The sequence below is a fragment of the Abrus precatorius genome, unplaced genomic scaffold, assembly GCF_003935025.1.
Source record: "Abrus precatorius isolate BTA unplaced genomic scaffold, Abrus_2018 Scaffold4, whole genome shotgun sequence".
Classification (NCBI taxonomy): domain Eukaryota; kingdom Viridiplantae; phylum Streptophyta; class Magnoliopsida; order Fabales; family Fabaceae; genus Abrus; species Abrus precatorius.
In genome coordinates, this window is record NW_020874384.1 from 8,961,758 (window position 1) to 8,984,285 (window position 22,528).

Below are 22,528 nucleotides of genomic sequence, written 5' to 3' on the forward strand. Positions count from 1 at the left end.
TTATAATTATAATTACAACAATTTCTAATCAAAGTGGAGAACAGAATAATGAGGGTTTGAAGAAGAGTGAAGTGAGAGCATGTGACGCCTTTCCTCTAAGTCAAGAATGATCAGACTTAATTTAACTTAATGTTACTGTTAATACCCCTTTTGGAAAGTGCGTTACACTCGTCAAATTCAATCATGCACAACTTAGTTACTACCATTATATTATTAATTATGCCAAAATTTAGTTTCTCTGGGCATTCTTAACTGTTCCAATATATCCACCCATTTACCGTCTCTAAGGAATTTTACTTGTGAATGACCAAAGCTGTAAATAAATGTTATTATACACTATATTGTGTGACTAATAGATTATATATCATATCATTTATCTTAATTCCTCGTCAAATCCAATCCTTTGTGTGGTGTTAAGAAAGTTTGTTTATTAGAATTTTGGCTATTAACTAATAGGGGAGCTGTTATCCTCCCAGGCTGCAACCATTTGAAACATGTACCTTATTTTGGAATATCAGTAGTTCAACTATGTCTTTTAGGACACACCCTTTAAGAGTTCTAGTCTTTTCACTTAAGAGTGATCAGTGTTTGATTTAATCTATTTTCAAAGGCAATTTAGAACTTACGCAGAAGGTCTCATAAAAAAAAGATAAAGAACAATAATAGCTACAACTATGGATCAAATACATATAATTTAAATTTAAACAAGCCCAAATAAAATTCAAAACGATATAACTCTTTTGCTCAGAAGTTGTTATATACTATTTTTTTTTATATTCGATATTATTTACTATTTAGTGACTTATCGAAGAGTATACAAATAAAAGCACATGTGGGATTATTAAACAGAAGAAAATTTAGATTAGCATGAAAAATGAATGATAGACTCACAGCCATGCCTATGAACTTCCTTATCTACCAGGCCCACCACCAACCCTCCACGAAAGCAAATAAAAATGAAAATAAGAGAAACAAAAGTAAGGATCACATTGAAAGGGATAGAAATTAACGACATTCAACTTAAATAGAAATGTTTTGTGAACACAAAATTGTAACAACTAAAAAAGTTGTCCCTTTTTATTTTAGATTGTATTTTAAAATGTGTGTGTATAAAAGAAAATATTTAATATCATACACAATATTAATTTTTTATAATTAAATAGTGGAACTCTCCCTAACTAATAGAAGAAAACAAAGTAAAAGGAAATTACAAAAAAGTCAGATTTAATTTGCTATTAGGCGAGATATTTGTTGTATATCACGTAAAAATAAACCAAACTTTTCTTGAAGCATTAGAAAAAGTTAAGATGATAATTAAGAGAGATAGATGATAGATCCATGTGATCAAGAACTCATAGTGATGAGGAATTTAAACCCTTTGCTTTGGTTGTTGGTGAGGCTTTATGAGGGCCTTGGGTGAATTTAACTAAAGCAAGTTATGAAGAGAACTTAAGAGTGTAGGGTCCCATATATAATCATTACATGTCATGTTTTATCATATTCATACGGTGTTTGTTGCAAAAAAGATGCTTTAACACAAGATATGATCAGAGAGCACCGCCAGTTATTTGCGAGAATGAGAAGAGATGAATAGACAGGCAAATGATTTAGAGCTTCTAAAGTAATGAGACAAAGCATAATGGTAATGGAGCAAGAGTTTTTCTATCTAGGGGGGGGGGGGGGGGGGAGGGAGAGATTTGGGAAATTGCCCTCAATCTCTCAATGAAGTTAAAAAATTTATGTCATATTTTCAACTTTCCTTTTCATGTTGATATATTTGGTCAATAATGTCTATGCGAGGCCAGAGTTTGTAGGCCATTGGTTATATATATTATTCCTTTTTAAATAACATAACGAATTCTTCCTTAACTTCAGCTGCTTATTAACACTAGGACTTGGCTCTTGTGCATGCATGACACTCAACCTTGATCTAAATCCCAATGCATCTGCGCAAAATTTGGATTGATAATAGATATTAAAATGCAAAAATTGTGAGGGAGAAGGGGAAATGAATCACCCCTTCACGGAGATTCAGATTGCAACTGAGTTCAAGTGACCCTATTAAGACTATAATATAAATTGCTATATCTTTGAGAATTGACAAGGCTTGACTTCACCGCCCAAGCCACACTTTCTTAATTAATAACATAAATTTATTTATAAGCATATTTTCTAAAACATAATATCACAAAAAAGTTGAACAATTGGCACCAAAAGTTTACTTATCTTTTTCTCTTTTTGATTTCAATCTTGGTGTTTCAATCTTCCCTGAACATGTGTCAGAGGCAGCCATGCAATGCTGCAATATAAAGCAAAAGACCAAACTGTAGTGAAGTCCATCAAAGAATCCAACCTCTTAAGCAAAACTCAAAAAATGACATCATTTTGTTTTAGAAGATGGAACTCACTTTATACTCATTTTCTTAGTTGGATACTCGTCTAAAATTCTAGTCTGCATTTTTAATCATATGCTTCATCTGCTCTTTCTACTTTTTTCTAAGCTTTCAAAGATTATAATTACGATTGTTGATCATTTCTAGTGACATTGGAGGCCAACCAACATACCCGTGGCAGTGGGTGTCCTATGAATCATCACCTTTGTTTCTTTCTGGCCATTTCCTTCATCACTGTTTTGCTTTTTGTGGATTGGTTTTGACTTTTGACATTTCTCCCTCAACCATATGACAGACTCACTGACAGACACCTATGCTCATAAATTTAAAACATTGTCCCATAATTTTTTTTTCAAAATTTTCGATTATGAAATGAGGAATTAATAACTTTTAATTTTCATAAATATTATGCCTAGAAATTTCATTTGTGAATAGAAAAGAAAGCCACCTCTGCAGCCATGTTTGACTTATTTTATCTTTTGTATTTGTGAATCAAGCCATTGCTTTACAATTTTAATAGTAACACAGTGACACAGTAAGTTTCTTATATTATTTCAATTTAGCTTATTCATACAACTGCCATTACGTCAAATCGCATTATGTCGAACTTACGGCTAAGAGTCTAAGCAATCTTCTCCAATGTTATACTCGGAGACAATATATGCTAATTTGTACTGACGCATTAGTTTCTTAAGATGCACTTTTATCATCATTCCATATATTTCCTTTTTTTTATTTTTCCACCGCTCGTCCTTGTTTTTTTAGGACACTTTTCCACCTGTCTTCATTATCTTTATCATCTGTTGAATTTCCAAAATCAAAAGCATTTAAAATAAATAAACAGTAGTGCCCTTGGAATTTTCTGATACAACAATCTCTTGTTATTAAAGAGGTGTTTAGTATACTTTTCACTCCCAAGTATCTTCAATAAGCACAAACAACTGACATCTTCAAGTTGATAAAACTTTCAAAAAATGGATATCCCATTTTCTGGAATGTTCCATACTTGAAGCTGTGGAGATCGTACATAGACAGAGACCTTTGATGCTGGTGTTGTAATCAAATAGTGTTTGACAAGTAATTTACATGTTGAAAGTCCTAAATGCTTGACTATAGCGCCATGATATCTCAGAAATATGCTTTTGATACTTGTCCTTGAAAAGAGATTATTAATATTTTTAACCAATGAAATCAAAATGAACATGCAATTAGGCCGAGTCCCTATTAATACAGAAAGCAACGAGGAAAATCCAATGACCTTTCCAACTTTAAACATTATGACCACAAGAATGAAACGTACATGCCGATTTTCTTTTTCTAGTAAAATGCAATACAAATATTAATATTTCCCACGCAAGAAGATGAAATTCTAACCATTCCTGGAAGTATAAAGGTCACCAAAGGAACAATAGAAAACACCATTTTTCCAACCTTATACATGTCATATTCAGATTTGATATGTATACGGGATACCATACACGCTCCTTAACTTCGCCAAGAATTTAAATAAATGAGAACAGCAGAAACCATAAAGAACACATTGTCATTTTGTATTCACTAAGTCAATAATTTAATTAAAGAAAAACATGGCTGCAGTAGTATTATATATGTACCAAAATTTGGGCCAGTGAGTTTATGCCTATTCTGCTGCTTAGGATAACCTAGAGAAACTAGCTGGTAATCCACCATCTTCAACTAACTGCGCAAAAATTGCTATTTATCATGTCCAAGGATAAATCGCAAGAAATTGGCTGTTTCAAAAAAACAAAACTCACCTCAAAGTTAATTTGCAGAAGAACTCTTCAGTCTGAGTGATCATTAAAGCGAATAATTCTTCGGATGAAAGTTTTTTCCCGGCAATAGCTAAAAGACAATAGAAAAAAGATAAATTAACTGAAAAAAGGAAACAAGAAAAAACAACTGCATTCAGCACAAGATCTTAAAACTCTAAATAAATACAGGAAATAAGAATGTACATTGCATATGATGAGACACAGAAGCAACCCAGCCCAATGAAGAGATGGATTGTAAATGTTGGCCAGAAATCATCTCGGTCCAAAAACACATTCTCAGAAATGAGAGTGATTACACCTGAAAGTAACACAAAAATCCATCCTGAAGGCAAGCATCCGCTGAAAGAAAATGAGGAAGATCCCTGTGGACAAAAAGTATGAAAACTGGGGTCAGAATTAGTGCCAAATTTTAGTCAGTCCAAACAAAGCCAATAGCCATACCTGGAAGTAATTCTTTATGAATACAGCAGAGTATAAAATCCTCAAGGTCATATCTTTAGTTGAGTCAAGTAACCAAAGAAAGTTTTTCATCTCGATAAATAATGCAAATTAACTATGGAAATCAGAGGTTGAACTACTAGGGAACACAAAAAAATCTTGGATTAACATAGGGAACATCTGTAGAAATTTTAGTGTCTTATTGGTATGTCAATAATTCTTGAACTAATAATGACATTAGATTTTGCCTGCTTATAATGAAGTATCTGGGTTACAAGTTTAGGTGTAATATGCCGTTAATCTGAATTGTTCAGGCAAAATATATATCATCGAGAGGAGAATGCAATTAGCAGCCATTTGATTTAATGTGCCGATGTCTCCATTACCGAATGTAGAGATCATACAAATATGTGGTAATGGGAATTTTTCTCTTTAACTAGGCACAGAAGTTAGTTCTCAATGACCATAAGCAAGAGCTGGAAAGCCAGTGCTAATAACAGAATACACATATTCCTAGTCATTTGCTCATCACAGGTACAAAATCCCCACAATGCTGGTTCTTTTTTTTTGTTCCTTTATGTTTTTGGTATATATGAAGGGAAATGGTGATCAAGTTTTATTTACTATCAAGCTGCATGTAGATGCAAAATTTGAAAAAGATAAAAGGAATTCAATTCAGCATGTTCACACATATTTTAAAATAATAATTATGGTAGTAAAACACACAACTAACAAGGGATAGAATAATTCCTTTATTTGATTCTCCTTCAATTTTTTTTAATTTTTTAATTTTTTTAATTTTTTCTTTTTGGTGATCAAGAGCCTTCCTTTATATATTCCCCTCATTATCTCTTTCACATTTAAGATACGTTTGGATACACAGCTTATTTAATAAACTGTTTTAAATGATGACTTTTACCATAAATTCAGCAATGAAACTTCTCAGGATAACCTGGAAACATCTTGGTATAGTTTTAAACCTGGAAACTATTCCAAAAATAAGATGTTTCCAATGAAGTTATCCATAAATTCAGCAATGAAACTTCATTGCTGTTTCCAACCTGGAAACTTCATTGCTTTATTTTAAAAAACTTCTCAGGATATACCAAGATGTTTCCAATGAGTGATCCATAAACTATTCCAAACAGACCCTTTTGCATATGATGTGAGCTTTGTAATGACACATGACTTGGTGCTTGATTTACTTTTTGGTTAGTTAAAGCAGAGCTCACATCACAAGCAAGAGTCATTAATGGAGCCAACCTCACCTAGTGCTTTAAGACTTGTTGCTTCATTTGGTCGATTATAATAATTGAAATGTTTGAAATTCATGGCTTTTCATAAGGAAAAAATCAAAATGTGAAATAGCATGAATGAAACTACTCTAAGGGGTAGAAAGGATACTAATAGAATTTGCCATAATCAAGCCAACTGCCCCAGCTAACCTTATTAGAAGGACATTCAAAACTATATAGATCAATGAGAATACAAGTAGTGAATCATTTGAACGCTTGAGTTGGCTCTCTGTTGCAACTGCATGCATAAAGGCTTCAGAGGTTCCTGAAGAAGGGGAAGAAACATTATAATTGTGAGAATGAAAAATTCCATTCTTCGGGTGGCTACTAGTCATAAACAAAGAAAATATGTGACTCTAATGGCTCATAGCAAACTTTGCCAATATATCAGCATGTATTAGGAATTCAATTAAATCACATCTACAAGCAGCAATGTTTCGAATTGACTAACTACATGCATTTTGTTGTCTAATCAGTAATGGTCTTCTTTCAAGTGTATAACACATACAAGTAGGTTTCTCAGTTTACTCCACCCACAACCAAGTGAATGTATAATTGTATATATACAGTGCCCCTAACTCTGTTGGCCATTCATTGTTAATGATAGATAGATGGTACAAGCTTAATAATGCTCACATTTTTAACACCTAGTCTTCTGGTATTACTTAGCTAATAAATCTGGTATTTCATTTACTAATTCCTACTACATTCAGAAAATAGAGCCCCATGAGCCAATGTGCCTAAAGAAAAAAAAATATTATATGAAGAATAATAAACGTGAGATGTTATGGTCATAAGTCATAACCTGCAAACAATCAGTGTACTTAAGGAATTAAAAATGAGCAAGAAGAGAAAAGGTGAATTACCATTCATAGCCAAAACAATGACATAAAAGCAATAATAGCGGAGGGCAATTGATGCTTCTCCATCACTCCATTTTTCACCATACAGCAATCTAATGAGAGAATAAGAATAACTTGGACCAAATGCCATAAAAACAAGGCCTGCAAAACATGTAGCAGGATATGATACCACAAAAGGAACAATAAAATATGCAATTTAAGGCAAAACAAATCCAAATCTCTTCTCAGGAGGAAAAAGATAAAGCTATTTACACAACTTTTATAGCCACAACTCTATACAACTGCATAATAAGCATCCTCATAAGGGATCGTTAAATATTATTGTCTGTATCAATTATATGTCCACAAATATCTTTGGCCAAGCAGACCACATTTTCTTCAGTTTCTCATAAAAAGGCCTTTCATTATGGCATGCAGTATTGGCCCTAAGTAACTGAGGTCAAGCTGGAAAAAAATCATTCGTATAGTAGTTATATCCTTCTTTTATTTCCTGTTTATTTTTCCAAGGGGAAGGGTCAACAAAAAGAATCATAAGGTTGGTACATGGATCAAACAAAACGATAATCTTCTATTGTGAATCATGTTCATAGACAACCATTGACATCTAAATCCTTAAATCTTAAATCATAACGGTTTCACCTATAGTTTTTCTTGGTCTCCTACAGATCTACCTCTAGTGATAGACCCCTCTATCTGATCTACTCTTTGTCCTCAGGCACATGCCTAAATGTGTGATTCTACCATTTTTTCTACAATAGGTGCCACCAAGGGAAAGGGTAATAGTCTTATAAATTGTTAGATTCAAACTTTCTCTGTCATTCTTTTTTCTTCTCACAAAAGAAATTCAGAAAAGGAAAAATAGAAATACATAGGCTTAAGTTTTCCTATTTCAACAGAAGAGAAAAGAATAGTTTCAATACAGCATTATGAAGCAAACTGAATATTAGGCAACATAGCATCTCATATGGGTTATACAGTAATTTATATTGTCGAGATACAATTCAAGTCAACTATTCTGAGGAAGACTCAAAATCAAAATATCTTATTTTCTTTTAAACGCTTTTGACTTAAGACATCTTTGTAAAACCACTGAACATACATAGTAAGATACACATAAATTTGCATCTTTCTTCAACTAAGGACCAGAAATAACATCTTGTAATTGTGACTGAATAATAGGAAAATGAAGAAATATGTATCCACGACAAAGTATGAAATTAAATTAAATGATATACCTATCAACAAAACTAATTTCAGGGACTCTGTCAAGCACTTCCCTAGTTTCCTGATTTTTTCTGAATTTTGTCCTGCCAGGAATGACCAAAACATATTTCAGTCTGTGAAATTGAAAACAATTTTACGATGGCTGTATGCTCAACCAAAAATAGTAAACTTCATGATTAAATATGACAGGCGCTCAACATAGTATAATTAGAACAGAGAGTTAAAAAATGTCTAGATAAAATATTCTTAACATAGTCACGAAATCATGACTGTGACCTTAATGCCTGTGATATAAAGAATGTCATACGTATGGAAGTAACTATATTTCCCATAATGTAATATAAGCTATATAATATTAGCATTTACTGAACCCTGTCCACTTTATTGTTTCATTAATAAATTTTGAATTGCAAACACAACAACCAAGTAAATGAAATAGAGAGAAATGAGAGACAAATGAAGAACTGCATGCCAAAAGCAACATTAAATATAGAGAAGAAAAAGTAAAGTAGAAGCAAATAATAGTTAAAAAATACTAGAAATTAGGGTTTTCTGGTCCAAACATCAAGCAAAGAAGAGAGAAATAGAACCTGAAGCAGACCTTGCAAATGTTGCATATGAACTTTCTTCAAAAGGTAAAAAGACAAGTCTCACCACTAAGCTACCTGAAAGATGGGGAGACAAAAACATTTATCATGTTTCTTAATAAAAATAAGAAACGCTCTTAATGCAATCAAATTTAAAATATAATAATTAAGCTTTCTACCACAAATTATCCAAAGCAAATACCAACCTAATTTGTCCACAAGGCCATATACAGCTTGATTATATGGTGTATCCATCCATACAAGTACTATCTTTTCTCCTTCCTGAAGGATTAACTTTCGAAAGGATTGAAAGGTAAACAGTATACACATCTTGGACAGCTGCTGGTCAAAATCAAACACTTTTCCTTGTCTGCAAAAATTTGTTACATATAAATCATACATCAGTGATATAAACAAGCAGAGAACAAATGAATGTTATCCAGTTTCCGCTTTTCTTGCAAAGCGTACTTAATATATCATGTATTACATTAAGAGAAATCCTAGGATCTTAATGTGTAAAACAAAACAAGATCTGTTAAAGAAGAGCATTATCTTTGCCACAACAAAATAGAGGCAATGTTTTAACCAAGTGCTCAGCAGAAAATGACAAGAGAAATAGACATGATAATGAACATGGTCCAACCTAAAGCAAACTAGAGGCAACGCATCCACAGGAGAAATGCAAAGAAATTCTCTATGATCAATAAATAGTACAAGGGGTAGAATCAAGCAAACATGATCCCTCCACAATGATCTCAGAAGATCAAACCAATCATATTTCTAAATCTAAGCAAGCCTGTCAGAACACTGCTTTGAGCAGAAAATTAATTCCCATGAAGATAACTAGAGTAATGGCAGTATAATTCTTAAGATCCGCAATCTTTTCCATTAAGTGACACTATATAGTTTTAGATTCATGGACAGTCAGTATTTTTAATTTTTCTTTATCTTCTTTTCAAAGAGAAAATGATAAAAGTAACAGGTTCCAACCATGTCGAGATATTTTTGACAAAAAATAAAATAACTATACCTGAAGGGGAAAAGGTAAGAACGCCTAAACTTTTGGAAAAGAACAAGATAGCTCCAGTAACCAAGAAATAAGCAGGCTCCATATGCAGACTGTGACAATGCAAATATGATTGGTTTTTCCTGAAAATGATCATTAAACTCTGAATCAGCTGCATTTACATGGAGACATCTGTTTGAGATATAAAACATTTCTGGATCTCCACCCAATAGCTGATGTTTATAGGAGAGTTGATCCATGACAGCATCTTCATTTCAGTCCATCAAACTCTATTGTCAAGCATCTAGGTAGTAAGAACATTAAAATTCAATGCACTTTGCACAAATAAGTTCTTCAAACTTGTGAAATAATGTGGCAAACTTCCTAAAATTAATGAAATAAATAGGTTGAAACAAGCCACACTACAGCATACCATCCATTATACCAGAGTGAAGCACTTGAAAGTTCATTTGTATCTTTTGCTTGGGCATTTTGACAATAAACAGAGAAAGAGCATCAATTCTAGGGTTTCAACAACTTCAATATTTAAAAAAAAAAAAAAAAAAAAAAAAACTATTTTTATCACATTAATATCATCAGCAAAGATTCAAATTTTAAACTTTAAAATAGCCCTAACATTAGAAATTTTAGAAATGAAGAATATGTTTATTTCCACATTGATTTATATTTTTATTTTAGTCATTTTCTTGATTTTCTATGACTTTTACACTTTTACTTTCTGTGATTGCTGTTGGTCATCTGAATGGCCTTCAATTCATCAAGAATGTAGTTAGCAAGAAGAATACAATACTTGGTCTGATGATCCAGTGTTCTAATATTTCTGAAAAATGTTAGTAGGGAAAAAAAACACAATCAACACAATTTGCTCAGACAACAGTAACTAGCAAAATAGAAATCAATTCAAGAATCAACCTGTCATTAGCATGTTACAAGAATAATAGAAAAACCATTCTTTCTGCTTAACGATAAGGAAAGTAAAGATCAAAATCATTGGCCATCTTACAATTCCAGTTTGCTTGACAATCAAGAAATAAATTGTCAAGCACCGTAAAAAAGTAGCTACTGTCTCAACCATCAGCCGTAATTCAAGCAAGACCAAGTTCTGTGAAAGAATATACAAAGGCTCAGCCAAGAGCTCCAAAATGCATGCAACACCTGGCATAACAATTGAACTTCATTGATAAAATTTTAAAAATTATGTCAAGTGATGTTTTGAAGAGTTGCTCAAGGATGTTTGGTTCCATATGTTTTGAAGGGAGATAAGATTATGGAAAATACCATTGATAACCCATGAACAAAAAACAAGTATATAGATGACAAAAGGCTATATTAGATTACCATTGATCAAGAAAGCTTTCCCAATTGGACTAAAATAGCTTATTTCTTGCCACCAGAAGATAAAAAGGCAAGCTACAATTGTAATAAATATTCCAAGTGGGAGACTCATCCACACTACTTTCATTAGCTTCACTACATCTTCTTTCTCTGAATTGCCATCACTACGTTAAATAAAAAATATATATATTACAAATGGAGCTCACTCAAGAGTATAGGAAAATAGAATTATAAAAATAAATTAATAAAAGATATAAATCCTTGATTCACATTATTTAAGTTACAATATTTTTAAAATGAATAATATTATGAACTACCAAAGAATTAGGAGACTCAATTCAACATTTTACTAGCTTTTTCAACCAAACTGAAAACAGATTCTTTTATATAATTCAAGAAAAATAAAAAGTATGGATGGACAAATATTATCCAGGAAAAGAGATATTTTGAAAAAATTAATGAAGTTCATTTTTCAAAAACATCAAAAAAGGGGAAATGGAGTTTTTTGAACATGCACTATATCTGGACAGTAACACAGTTTATCCAAAGCATCTTAAAACAATCAGCACTCACCTATGATGCCATAGCTTTAAACCTAACACAAAATTCATATTCTTTTGAAGCATGTTGGAAATAAGTAGCCCATAAACATACACCATACAAGCACAATCAAAGGGAATTAAAAGAACTAATAAACCCCTCATCACCAAGCATGGAAGAATCCCAATCACTGAGGAGGAGTTGAGCAAGGAAACTAAATTAAACCAAACTAACTCAATGATAGGAACTCTGAGAATTAAGATGGAAACAAGATAGAAAGAATCAAAAGAGCAGAGTAGAACTGTATTATTGAAACATAGAACAGAATATATAGAGCAGAATGCTCCCCAAGGGTTTCCCCTTCACAAAGGATCTCTCCTTTCACTCACAAACTTGTCAACTATGCCAAATGCCCTCTCCCCAATTTGATTTCCCCTTTTATCTAACCAAAATTAACAAGTCTAACTAATGGACTGACTGACTTTTATATCCTAACACCTGACAAGAAATGCAGATAAAAAATTATTAAACATATACATTACATAATAGAATTAGCAAAGCATAAGGGATCACCATTTCATGTCCATCCGCAAGCATGCTCGTCGAAAGCCCTCCCGGCTAAGAAATAAAACACATGTGACAAACAGATGAAACTGCACTGCATACAGCTGCATTAAAGAAAGATGACATGATGGTATATCAATTTTATCATAAAGCTTATTATGCAACTTAGAATGACAAAAAACCACAAACATATGCCAAAAATGAAAGCCAAATAAAGAAATGTAGAAATAATGCAGGAGACAAAAATGTAAATCAATTCCAAGTACATGACAATGACAGCACAAGTGAAAAACACAGCTTTTAAGTTTGAAGTTACAATTATGCACACACAAGATAGAAACGGCGATAGCAATTATTCAGAGTTTGGAAAAAACAGTTACCGCATAGTCCTCTTCTGTAAGATGCCTTACAATCCATGTATTGAATATAAATGGGATTCCTCTTGACAAGAACTGAGTAGCTGGATTCAAAGGAAAGGGGAAATATCAAATCAGATAACTCAAATTGCAGGATACAAAGCTTTCATAGTGATAATACAAAATAAATAAACTTCAATTCAAGGCCAGCATAACTGATTTTTTAATCACATTTCTAACATATTTTAAATGTAAACTAGTAAGATAATTTTATTTGCTCTAAAAAACCTGAAAATGATATGCTGACCTAATAGATATTTGAAGGTGCGTGACAGATTGGTAGCGTCTTTATCCTTCGACATTGCAACTGGAAATGAAGTACGGATGGGTCTTTTAAGTTATCTATTGCAAACTGCGGAAAAGAAAGCGATTCTTCGATCAATTACTCAGATACGTTATAATTGAGATTTGGCAATGTATTTGTATACGGCTTCCGGCACCGGCCTCAGAGAGAAACTGAACGTAACAAGGTCAAATATCTAGCTGCTTCGGTTTGCTTTCCGACGGTGATAGTTCGTTCGCCGGACGGCGGAGGTTGGAGAACCGACTCCGTCAAATTGCAGCGAGGGCGAGGGCGCGAATATATAGGATTCCGGAAGTCGGAAGCATTTGATTCTGGATTAAAATTAAAGGAATTATATAAACTCCTCAAGGTTTTGAAATATTTCTTCAAACGGCCTCATATATAGTCGGATGCACGATGTTTGTTGAAGTTAGAAAGACACCGTGAGTGGATTGATATCGATTGAGATTTTAATTTTATATTTTTTTTAGTTTTCTTTTTCAAATTTAAGACTTAAGTTTTGGTAATGATGTGTAATAATTAAGATATTGATGGTACCAAAAATTTTAATAGAACAATAAAGACGTATTAGATTCATTTTTATTGATAAATTGCTAAGAAAGAAAAATATTTAATGCTATTATACCTCTTAATTAAGAATAAAAATAGATTAAGTTGGAGCTAAATTTTTTAAAGATTTAATTAATTAAATAAATGAGACTTAAGTTTAAAAAAAAAATATGTATTAGGCCTCTTTGAATAACTTATTTAAAATTTATAAAATTTATAATATATTAAATAATTTTATATAAAAATATAATATAATATTATATTAAATAAATAAATTTTTAAAATAAATAAAATCTTAAATTAGAAACGTATTTTTTTGTTTTGAATTAAAAAGTGTTTCTACTATATATTTTTTTAACTTAGTTTATTAAAGTCTTTTGCATTATTTGACTTACTTTATATGCGTAACACTTATTTAAATTTATGTTGTTTTGATTAAGTCTATTGTTAATTTGTCTCATTTATCATTTTCTTACAAACTTGTTTATATTAAAAGTTCTTTTTTGTTATTTTTTTTTATTTTTAGGCTAATAAAATATCTTTTTTAATTGAGAGTAATAAAATAATTTTATTTACTTTATTAGCCTTACACATGTAAATGATTAATCATCATTGAATTTAATTAATAACATATTTATAAAGACGATCAATGACTTGAATGTCTTAATACAAAATAAATCATTAAAAAAGTTAATGAACTAAATTAGACTTTTAAAAAAGATAATGTAATGACTCTATTATTCACTACCAAAATACAACTGAATTAAAATGAAAATTATGTTAACAAAACTTTGATTTGTATATATTATTATAAGTGTAACCAAATAAAAATAATTTATAATTGAAACAAATCAACAATAGGACAATTCAATTTAATTATTCTAGAAAATGCTTAATAATCAAGGTCAGCAACCTATCACATAAAAGGTAGGAAAAGAACAAGTTAGAATTTCGTCCGATAATCAGAAGAAGAGAATCACCATAAAAAAGGCTTACCACACGCATAACCTTCTCAATGAGCATAGCCGTCTGATAAAACGTTCTTATGCTTTGCTCTCGTGCTTTTTCCTTGTGACCTCTTCTTCTGAATCCTTAGCCACATCACCTTCAAACATAACTAACTTTCCTACATTTTGCTGCTGAGCTGGGAAGGTTTGGTTTGGGCCTTAATTTGGGTTGCATGTTGCAGTCAGGTTAAGCTTAATAAAGCCTATAATAAATAATCTATTAGACTTAAGTTTCAAAATAATTAAATAAGCCAAAACTATTTAGCAAAACATAACATAACCTAATCTATTTCTATCCATATTTTGTACGTGTAAATACACCCTATTACACAAGTCTGCGTCATTCGTGTTTGAGAGCTTCCCGAACTGAAACATGTCGCAGCTAGCTTTCCAATTCCATCTTGTGCAGGTTAATATTAAATCCCATCTTACATTATAATATTTTCTTATCTTATAAAACAAAATATTTTTATGCTTTTTTTTCACTCTCCCAACTAGTAGGAGTGAGTAGAAATAGTATACCTGCACATAACCGATAAGATCGAACAGTAGAAAAAGTAACAAAAACAAGTTATATTCACAGTGGTTTTAGATGGGTAAATTTATCAAGCTATTCGGTAAAATTTGGGTGGCTACAGGTGTAAAAATTTGAAATTGTCGATACCCGAATTCAACCGAGGGAAAAATATTTGCATATGAACTTATTATGTATATAATTTAGAACCACCATGATTCCCCCAAATATAAAAAAGGATAACTTCGTAAATTAGTTTGAGGTAATTAAGATTAATGTTCACAGGTATTTGGGTCATAAAAAATAATTTCTTCTTTTTTCTTTTGATCCAAGCAAATTCCAGTAAACTATGACAAATGGCAATAACAAGTAGTTCAAAATTCATAAGTTTCCCAATATAGATACGTAGGCACTATTTGTTAGCTTTCACTACCACTATTTGCATTCGATTGATTCACATTTTTTACCCTATTCTACTTTGATTCTAAATCCACCTTCTTTAGAAACCCAATCTTCATAGTCTCACCTTCAGCCTTATAGTTCCTTCAAAAATCTATAATTGGGCCATGACTTCAACTTCCTCTGCTGGTGGGTTCGGGTCGTACGCAATGGTGAAGTGGGCGTCACCGATGGATATAGCTTCATTTTTTAATGGCAGGACTAACAAAATCTGGTTTTCCAAATATTTTTGTTATAATCCGTATCAATCTCCCCACCTCACTTCAAATTCAATCAACCTGACAATCCATTCAGACTAAATTGGTATATAATTTTATGAGTTACCACTGTTCTTTTTTGCGCAAACCCGTCCAAAACCAATCGATGTCCAGTCCTACCAACTAGTTAAATCTTATAAGATTTTATATTAACCCTCTCCATGTATTTTATATCCATCCTCTGTTTTTTATGCAGAATATTTTATAAGATTGTATCATATCATTTTTTCTTTGATTAATTATTCAATCAAAGAAAAATTTCAATTTCTTTAATTATTTTAATAAATATTTATATCTCTTCGATCAACATGAAGTATAAGAAAATATAAAGAAATCATAATTAAAACAAAATTTCATTAATTAAACCATTTTTTAAAATTACAAGTTTCAAAATTATGTACTTTCTATTTTTATTTATTTTGGTCAAATGTACTTTCTATTTTAGTTTAGGTTTTTTAACGATAGTTTGACTTTATTCGAATGTTATGTTGAATCTTTAGTCTAGCAGCTTGTGAATTCTATGTTTGGTTATTCTCTACGCCCAAAAAGAAATCTATGGAAAATATAAGCAATGGCAGCCCCAACCCAAGCATCCCAGAAGGAACTACCGTTGAATATGTTGGACCTTAGAACTCTTCCAGCTGCAATGCGTAGGACGTTCAAGTGTTGAACATCGGGCTCGAATTGGAAGACTTCCACTCCACAGTTAGTCTGGATATTCATCCATAATAATATTAATAATAACCACCACCACCACCTTCGTAATAACCATGGTAATCCTCATCATCATTTATGAAATAACCAAGATTATACATGAGGAGGAAAAGACAGAGATGACGAACGCAACAGAACAGAACAAAAAACAAATAAATAAATGGGGGGGGGGGGGGGGGGTGTTACAAAACAAAAATGCAGGAAGGCCAACTCTACAAATTTATAGCGCATGTACAGGCAACATATATTGTTTACCATTTTTGTAGGCTGTTGGATTAACTCAGTGTTGGATCCAGTAACCAACAAGGCGTTGTACTGGTGGGTTAATATGCAGGGTACAGTAATACCATGCAGGAATGTTTAGTATGTACAGTTGCTAGATACCAATAAGTTTTACCCTCGACACCCTGCCACAATGTTACTTTCCACGCCAAGTATCCACTCACAAATGATAGTATTCACTCGTTCTGGCACCTCATCGTGCGGACAATGGCCTGCAATGTCGAGGGGGGAAAATGGGTCAATTTGAAACAAAGCCTAAGGCACCTTATTATATAGAAGTACAAACATAAAAAACTCTAGCTACCGGCATCTAACTCCTTAATAATAACCCCATCACAGTGTTCTTTAAGCATGGCCACCTTGGAATTGGAGTCAGAAATTGGATCTTTCATCCCCTGACAAAAAAGAAATCAGTAACAATATATGAGTATCAGAGTACTCAGATATAATTCTTTCTTTTTTTCTCTCCATAATAGTTCATATCAACGTTATAATACCTGTATAATTAGAACCTTTTCCTTGACATCTTCAAGAAGATAGTTAAGAGGTATGGAAAGATTAAAGCTAAAGATGCTTTCCATGACCACGACCACACCAGGATCATATGACTTAAATATGTCAAGGAGGGGCAAAAAAAGAATTATATGTATATCTGAATGCAAAACCTGATGCAGTACAAATAATGTGGATTCTAGAAGTAGAGGATACTGCTCTTAACATTTCATTTATGAGCCAATCATCTGCTCTTTCAACCCTCTGCAAAGCAAACAGAATCAGGCACCATCGGCACAAACGTACCTATGAGATTTGAAAATCAGCGACAAATATTACACTTACAGTTGGATAACATTTTCTGACTATTTCTTGAGTTCTTAGCCTCAAGTAGAATAGAAGAATACGAGAACCCAACCAAGAAGCACCTGAAGGTTGTCTATCTTGAATCTTTTGAAGTACACAAAAACGCAATTTAGATTAGAAGAAACTAATCATGCTGTACTTCTAATAAAACAATGCCAAATTGTAGCAAGAAATTAAAAAAAATCCCAACTTCAAGATCCATTTACCATTATATTATGCACCTTTGGATGCTTCTCTCTATTCAAGAAAACTACAAAGGCATGATACATTTCGGTTGAAGACTAGGATTTTAAAATCTAGGGATCGAATTTCCATGCCAGGGGATAAACAAATTATACATTATTAAAAACTTAACAGTCCTAATAAGCAGATGCCACACATCAATGGAATCAAGAAGCAAATTTCAGCTCTTCGGGCAAGCCAAAAAGAAAACATCTTGCAAGTGTTGTATGCACTTCAGTTGTTCTCAGTTACACTTACTGTAGACAATGGTATTGATGAGTATCTTGGGATGACATTGCCAGCACTGTTGATCAAGACAATGGATTTGATCAAAACACTCCAAATACATGCAACAATAGCAACAAAATAACCTGGAGGGAAAAATAATTATTTGATTAACTCATCAACAAGAGCAACAATAAACAGGCAATACACACACACAGGAACCAAGTTAGTGTGCTTATGTGTGAAAAGGACAGAGTTTTTTTTGTGTGTGGCAAGGTACCCAATTTTGTTTAAATCGTACCACCAATTGAGTTGCCAACAAGGTGGACTGGTTCACGGACAACATCGACAATAAAATCTCTCAATAATTCAGCCCACAAGAGTTCAGTATATAGAATATTTGGCTTTTCTGATTTGCCGAATCCTAAAATAGTGATAGCCCAAACTCGATTTCCAGCTTCAGCTAAACCATGTATATTGTCACGGAAATGCTCCAAGAAGGCACCAAAACCATGCACAAGAAGAACAGCAGGACCATCTTCACCAGCAACTGTATACTGAGAAAAACAATTTAAACAAGAACTTAGCAGCGAATTTATAAATATTTTACTTAAGTTATACTAAGTATTTCAGGTTCTTAACTCATTTCACTGAGAAAAGAAAATTGAATGGGCTTTTGAAAAGGGGACTTAATGGGCAATCAAACAATGCCATGAGCCAATCGATTGAGTACCTGGATAAGAAATCCATTCCATTTCCATATCCGTGTTGAGTGTATTCCATCATTAGTTATCTGACTTCTCAAAGCCAGAAGCCAATACCACTATGACACCAAAAGAATATACAAATCAATCATCTGATAGAAAAAGAAAAGAAAAAGGTCGAGGCACGAACCCTGTTATTACAGATAAGACAGCTAAATCACTGAGGCACATTAAATTTGTACTCTAACATAGCATAACACTTATAACTAGCACCTCCATTGAGCACACAGCGTCAACTGCTGCTGCAATTGTGGCAGCTGAATATCCAAAGGGAGATAAAAATCCTGCATTTCGTTCTTTTTCATATTTGGTAGCTTCATAATGTATTCTTCTTGTAGATATAATGCCAAGCGATAGGGCAGGACCGAATAGTCCAATAAATGATGCTCCATTCCGACTCTCGAAAACACGCACTTTTTCATGTACCCTGCATAAATTTAAGATGAAGGAACATTTCATGACATATAATTATTTTTATTTTATGACTTCAATAGCAACATTTTAGATACTTAGCAAATAAAACAAAGACTAAACACGTATTAGCACAGGCAATGCACAACACTTTTTAGCCCTTCTTACTGTACAGAGAAACAGAAAGCAATAAAAGAATGAAGGAAAGTTTACAAACAGAACCAAAAAAAAACCAAAAAAGGGAAATATTATACAATGATGCTTTTTATAATTGAGTTTTTTTCCTTTTTCCTTAAAATGAATATAGTAAATCGAAACCAACTATAAAAACTACTCAGCCTCCAGACTCTTCAAGAATTTACCAAAATAAAAAAAAAAAAAAAACAAGAAGTTCAAAAAGCAAGTTGTCACTACATACTCTTGCCAGTCATCACGAGCTGTTCCCTCCAAATATCTCAGATATGCAGCCAATGCATTCAGTACATTGTCTGTTCCACCTCCTACAACATTTCCTTTTTGTGTCACAAAAACAGATCCATTGGGTTCCCTTGACTGCATTTGTCTAGAGCTATATCCATTGGGTTCCCTTAACTGCATTTGTCTAAAGCTATAACTTTCACTGCTCTCGCCAGGCTTCAAAATTCCCCCGTGTAAAAAGGTTTCAGCCGAAGCCTCCTTAATTAAACTCCAATTCTCACCCAATTTCCGTTGGTAGCTAGTCATAAATTCCTTTATATCCTCATACGTGGGAAGAGCACCTAATTCAATTAACAATTATTACGTAACTTTTAGCAACATTATAGAGTACATGCAATTAAATTGATTATGAAAAGAAAAAGTCGCATATCCAATAATCTTCCAAAAAAGGACAACAAACAAAAAGAAGCATCCTGATAAGCAAAGCCATTCACCGTGGAACTCACCCCAATCCAATTCCATGTCTGCTCCACGTAACGTTGTCACCGAAATCTGAACTGGAGTAGTAACAGAGAGCCGAAGTTTCTTAAAGTCATTATATGATGCAGGAAGGTTTTGCAGATCCTATTTAACAATAATAGTAAACAGTAATAATAACACAATCAAAGATACATGACCGAATTACTCAAAAACCAAACACGAGTTCAACATTTTATATAATAAACTAAACCAAGCCAAATGAGCGTAGGAAACACAATTAGTCACTAATAACCTACCACCTATGACCTACCTTCACATCATAAAACGGAGTTCGCCATAATTCAATCCTTGGAGTCCCTTGTGGAACTGTGACCAATTTTAAACGCTGTTTCACCTCATCCATTATTACGCGGAGTTCATACTCCACCTCATGCTCAGCAAAGACACAAGTGGCTTTAATCTGTTCCGTTCTGAGCGATGAATTCATTTAACAAAAGGAACGGCATGAATGGATTGTAAATTAAGCAATGCAATGTAAATGCTAACTAACTAACTAACTAACAATGTAACAACCTCTGTTGCAAGTTGTAGAATCACGTTCTCAGCATTGCCAAACCTGATCATTAGATCAGAACCGCGATCCTTCAACGATTTCCTCAAATCTCCCACGGCGAACAGAACTAGTTCCAGCGTTTCGTCGGAAAAACCTGCAACGCAATCGCCGTCGTCGTAAGATTGGATTGCGATCTTGAGTTTACTAACACGAGTGGCAGTGAGTTAAAATTAGTTACTGACGGGAAAGAACACGGTGATCGAAGACGTAAATAGGAACCAGCGAAGGAAAAGTGGAGGCTGCAAGGAGTCCAGGGTGATCGTCCGTTCGGAGGTCGTGCTTGAACCACAGAATGGCGGTTCCAGATGCCGTCATTGAGCAGTGGCGCCGAGTTGAAGGGAAGGAGCGGGTGTTTGGGAAGGAAGAAAGTGAGCGAAAATGGGAAGGAAAGCGAGGGAAAGTGAGGAGAGTCATGAGGCAAAGCAGAAGAATCAGAAGATGCGAGCTGCAGGGTTGAGTGACTGCATTAATTAATTAAATAATCTGTTTTTTCAATTTAGAACAAACGAAAAAAGAGATGTGTGTGTACACTCTTTATTCAAAATTCGAGGCTACGAATTTTCGGTGAATAAAATTGTGGCGGACAAATATGGATGGAAAATTTGTTAACCAGAAGTTCAAAAGGGCCCTTGCCAGTTGCCACTCTACTTGTACGGAATTTTCTTTTACAAGGCAGGCAATGGGATGGAATAATAAATCTCAAGCATAGCCTCAAAGTTTTCAACCAATCATTACTTTGTTCTGTAGTTTCGTGGGGCCTGCAATTTTATCATTTCTAAATTAAAAATTAAAATAAGTAAAAATTGGCTTTTGTTTACTTAAATAATACTATTTAAAACAAATTTTTAAATTAATATATTTTAAAAATTAATTCTTTCTCAAATCCTTTTTTATACAAATTTTCTTTCTATGAACTAAATTTTCAGTGTTTAAGTAAAGAAAATAACAAAAGTTTATGTAAAATTTAAGTAAATTTTAAATTTGATTTAAGAATTTTGTATTTCCTTCCCAAACTTTTGTTGTCCCTTCTCATATGTTTCAGACTTCTACTATAACTTTTATATTTAACTCTATCCTTTTTTTATACAATCTCTTCAACTCTTTCTTCTCCACCTCTCACTTCATACTTAATTCTTCTCTTTCTCTTTCCACCCTAACTTTGAATTCAGATTTTCTCCATTTGTGGTGAGAACAGAATATCTAGTTCCATTTTAACTTAAGCGAAAAAGCAAAAATAAACAAACTCCTTTAAACAAAAATGTAAAAAACGATAATTTTATTTTTTAAATAAAGTTAGCTTAAGCGAATTTTTTTGTCTTAAGTGAATTTTGTGCATTTGAAGATATGGAGGCTGAGTATGAAAAAAAAAAGGGCTGAGAATAAATGGAGATAAAGAGAGCAGGTGGTATAAAAATGATGGTGAAAGAAGAGAAGGGTGAAGAGTTGGATATAGAAGAAAGAGAGAGAGAGATATATGTATGAGGTAGGGTGAGAGTGAGAAGAGGAAGAAAGGAGTTATGGATGGAGTGAAAGGAAGAGAAAAGTGGGGTATGAGAAAAGGAAAAAGGTTGAATATGGAGGTTAAAGAGGGTTGAATATGGAAATTGAGGAGGGAGTGTTAGACATGAAGAGAAGGAAAAGAGAAGATTGAGAGAGAAGATGCAAAATTAGTTTAAGCAAATCTGCAAAAATTCGCTTAAGCTAGCAAAATTCGCTTAAGTTAATTTTGCATAAATTTTTTTTTGTCATTTTTTGCATTGTTTCTACCATAATTGGAGAGAATTTGAATCCCCCTAACTCCCTCTTCTATCTTCTTTTCATATCCAATTCATTCACCCTTATATTATTGGCTCTCTCCATTCCTAGCCCATCCTTATCCCCATCTACCTCCCACATGCAACCCCTCTTTGAAGTACACACATGTTTTGTTATTATTTTTTTTTATTTTTTTTAAGCGAGTCTATTTTTGCTCAGTGA

At 33.0% G+C, this 22,528-nt stretch overlaps 2 protein-coding genes across 4 annotated transcripts; both read right to left on the reverse strand.

Annotated features, from left to right (window-relative positions):
- Positions 1-3,747: 3,747 nt before the first annotated feature.
- On the reverse strand, positions 3,748-13,194 carry LOC113864922 (protein RFT1 homolog). The gene is made up of 15 exons (XM_027499160.1): positions 12,723-13,194; positions 12,440-12,519; positions 12,069-12,163; positions 10,959-11,119; positions 10,624-10,775; positions 9,624-9,742; positions 8,800-8,963; positions 8,597-8,671; positions 8,018-8,089; positions 6,786-6,923; positions 6,029-6,184; positions 4,628-4,680; positions 4,370-4,548; positions 4,169-4,256; positions 3,748-4,092 (listed from the first exon to the last, which is right to left on the reverse strand). Exons 1-14 carry the CDS (start codon positions 12,775-12,777, stop codon positions 4,196-4,198), a joined length of 1,560 nt encoding a protein of 519 aa, XP_027354961.1. The 5' UTR covers positions 12,778-13,194; the 3' UTR covers positions 3,748-4,092; positions 4,169-4,195.
- Positions 13,195-16,276: 3,082 nt separating this feature from the next.
- On the reverse strand, positions 16,277-21,071 carry LOC113864592. 3 transcript variants are annotated; one of them, XM_027498482.1, is made up of 15 exons: positions 20,734-21,001; positions 20,512-20,645; positions 20,249-20,398; positions 19,965-20,082; positions 19,460-19,799; positions 18,844-19,057; positions 18,600-18,689; positions 18,168-18,423; positions 17,896-18,012; positions 17,399-17,496; positions 17,270-17,317; positions 17,059-17,169; positions 16,866-16,956; positions 16,570-16,773; positions 16,384-16,509 (listed from the first exon to the last, which is right to left on the reverse strand). In XM_027498482.1, the coding sequence occupies exons 1-14, from the start codon at positions 20,963-20,965 to the stop codon at positions 16,673-16,675; spliced, it is 2,100 nt and encodes a 699-aa protein (XP_027354283.1). In that variant the 5' UTR covers positions 20,966-21,001; the 3' UTR covers positions 16,384-16,509; positions 16,570-16,672. The 3 variants fall into 3 exon arrangements, with proteins under 3 accessions (XP_027354285.1, XP_027354283.1, XP_027354284.1); XM_027498483.1 differs by having other exon boundaries at positions 16,388-16,773; positions 17,399-17,503; positions 17,900-18,012; positions 19,460-19,599; positions 19,639-19,799; XM_027498484.1 differs by having other exon boundaries at positions 16,277-16,773; positions 17,399-17,503; positions 17,900-18,012; positions 20,734-21,071.
- Positions 21,072-22,528: the final 1,457 nt, after the last annotated feature.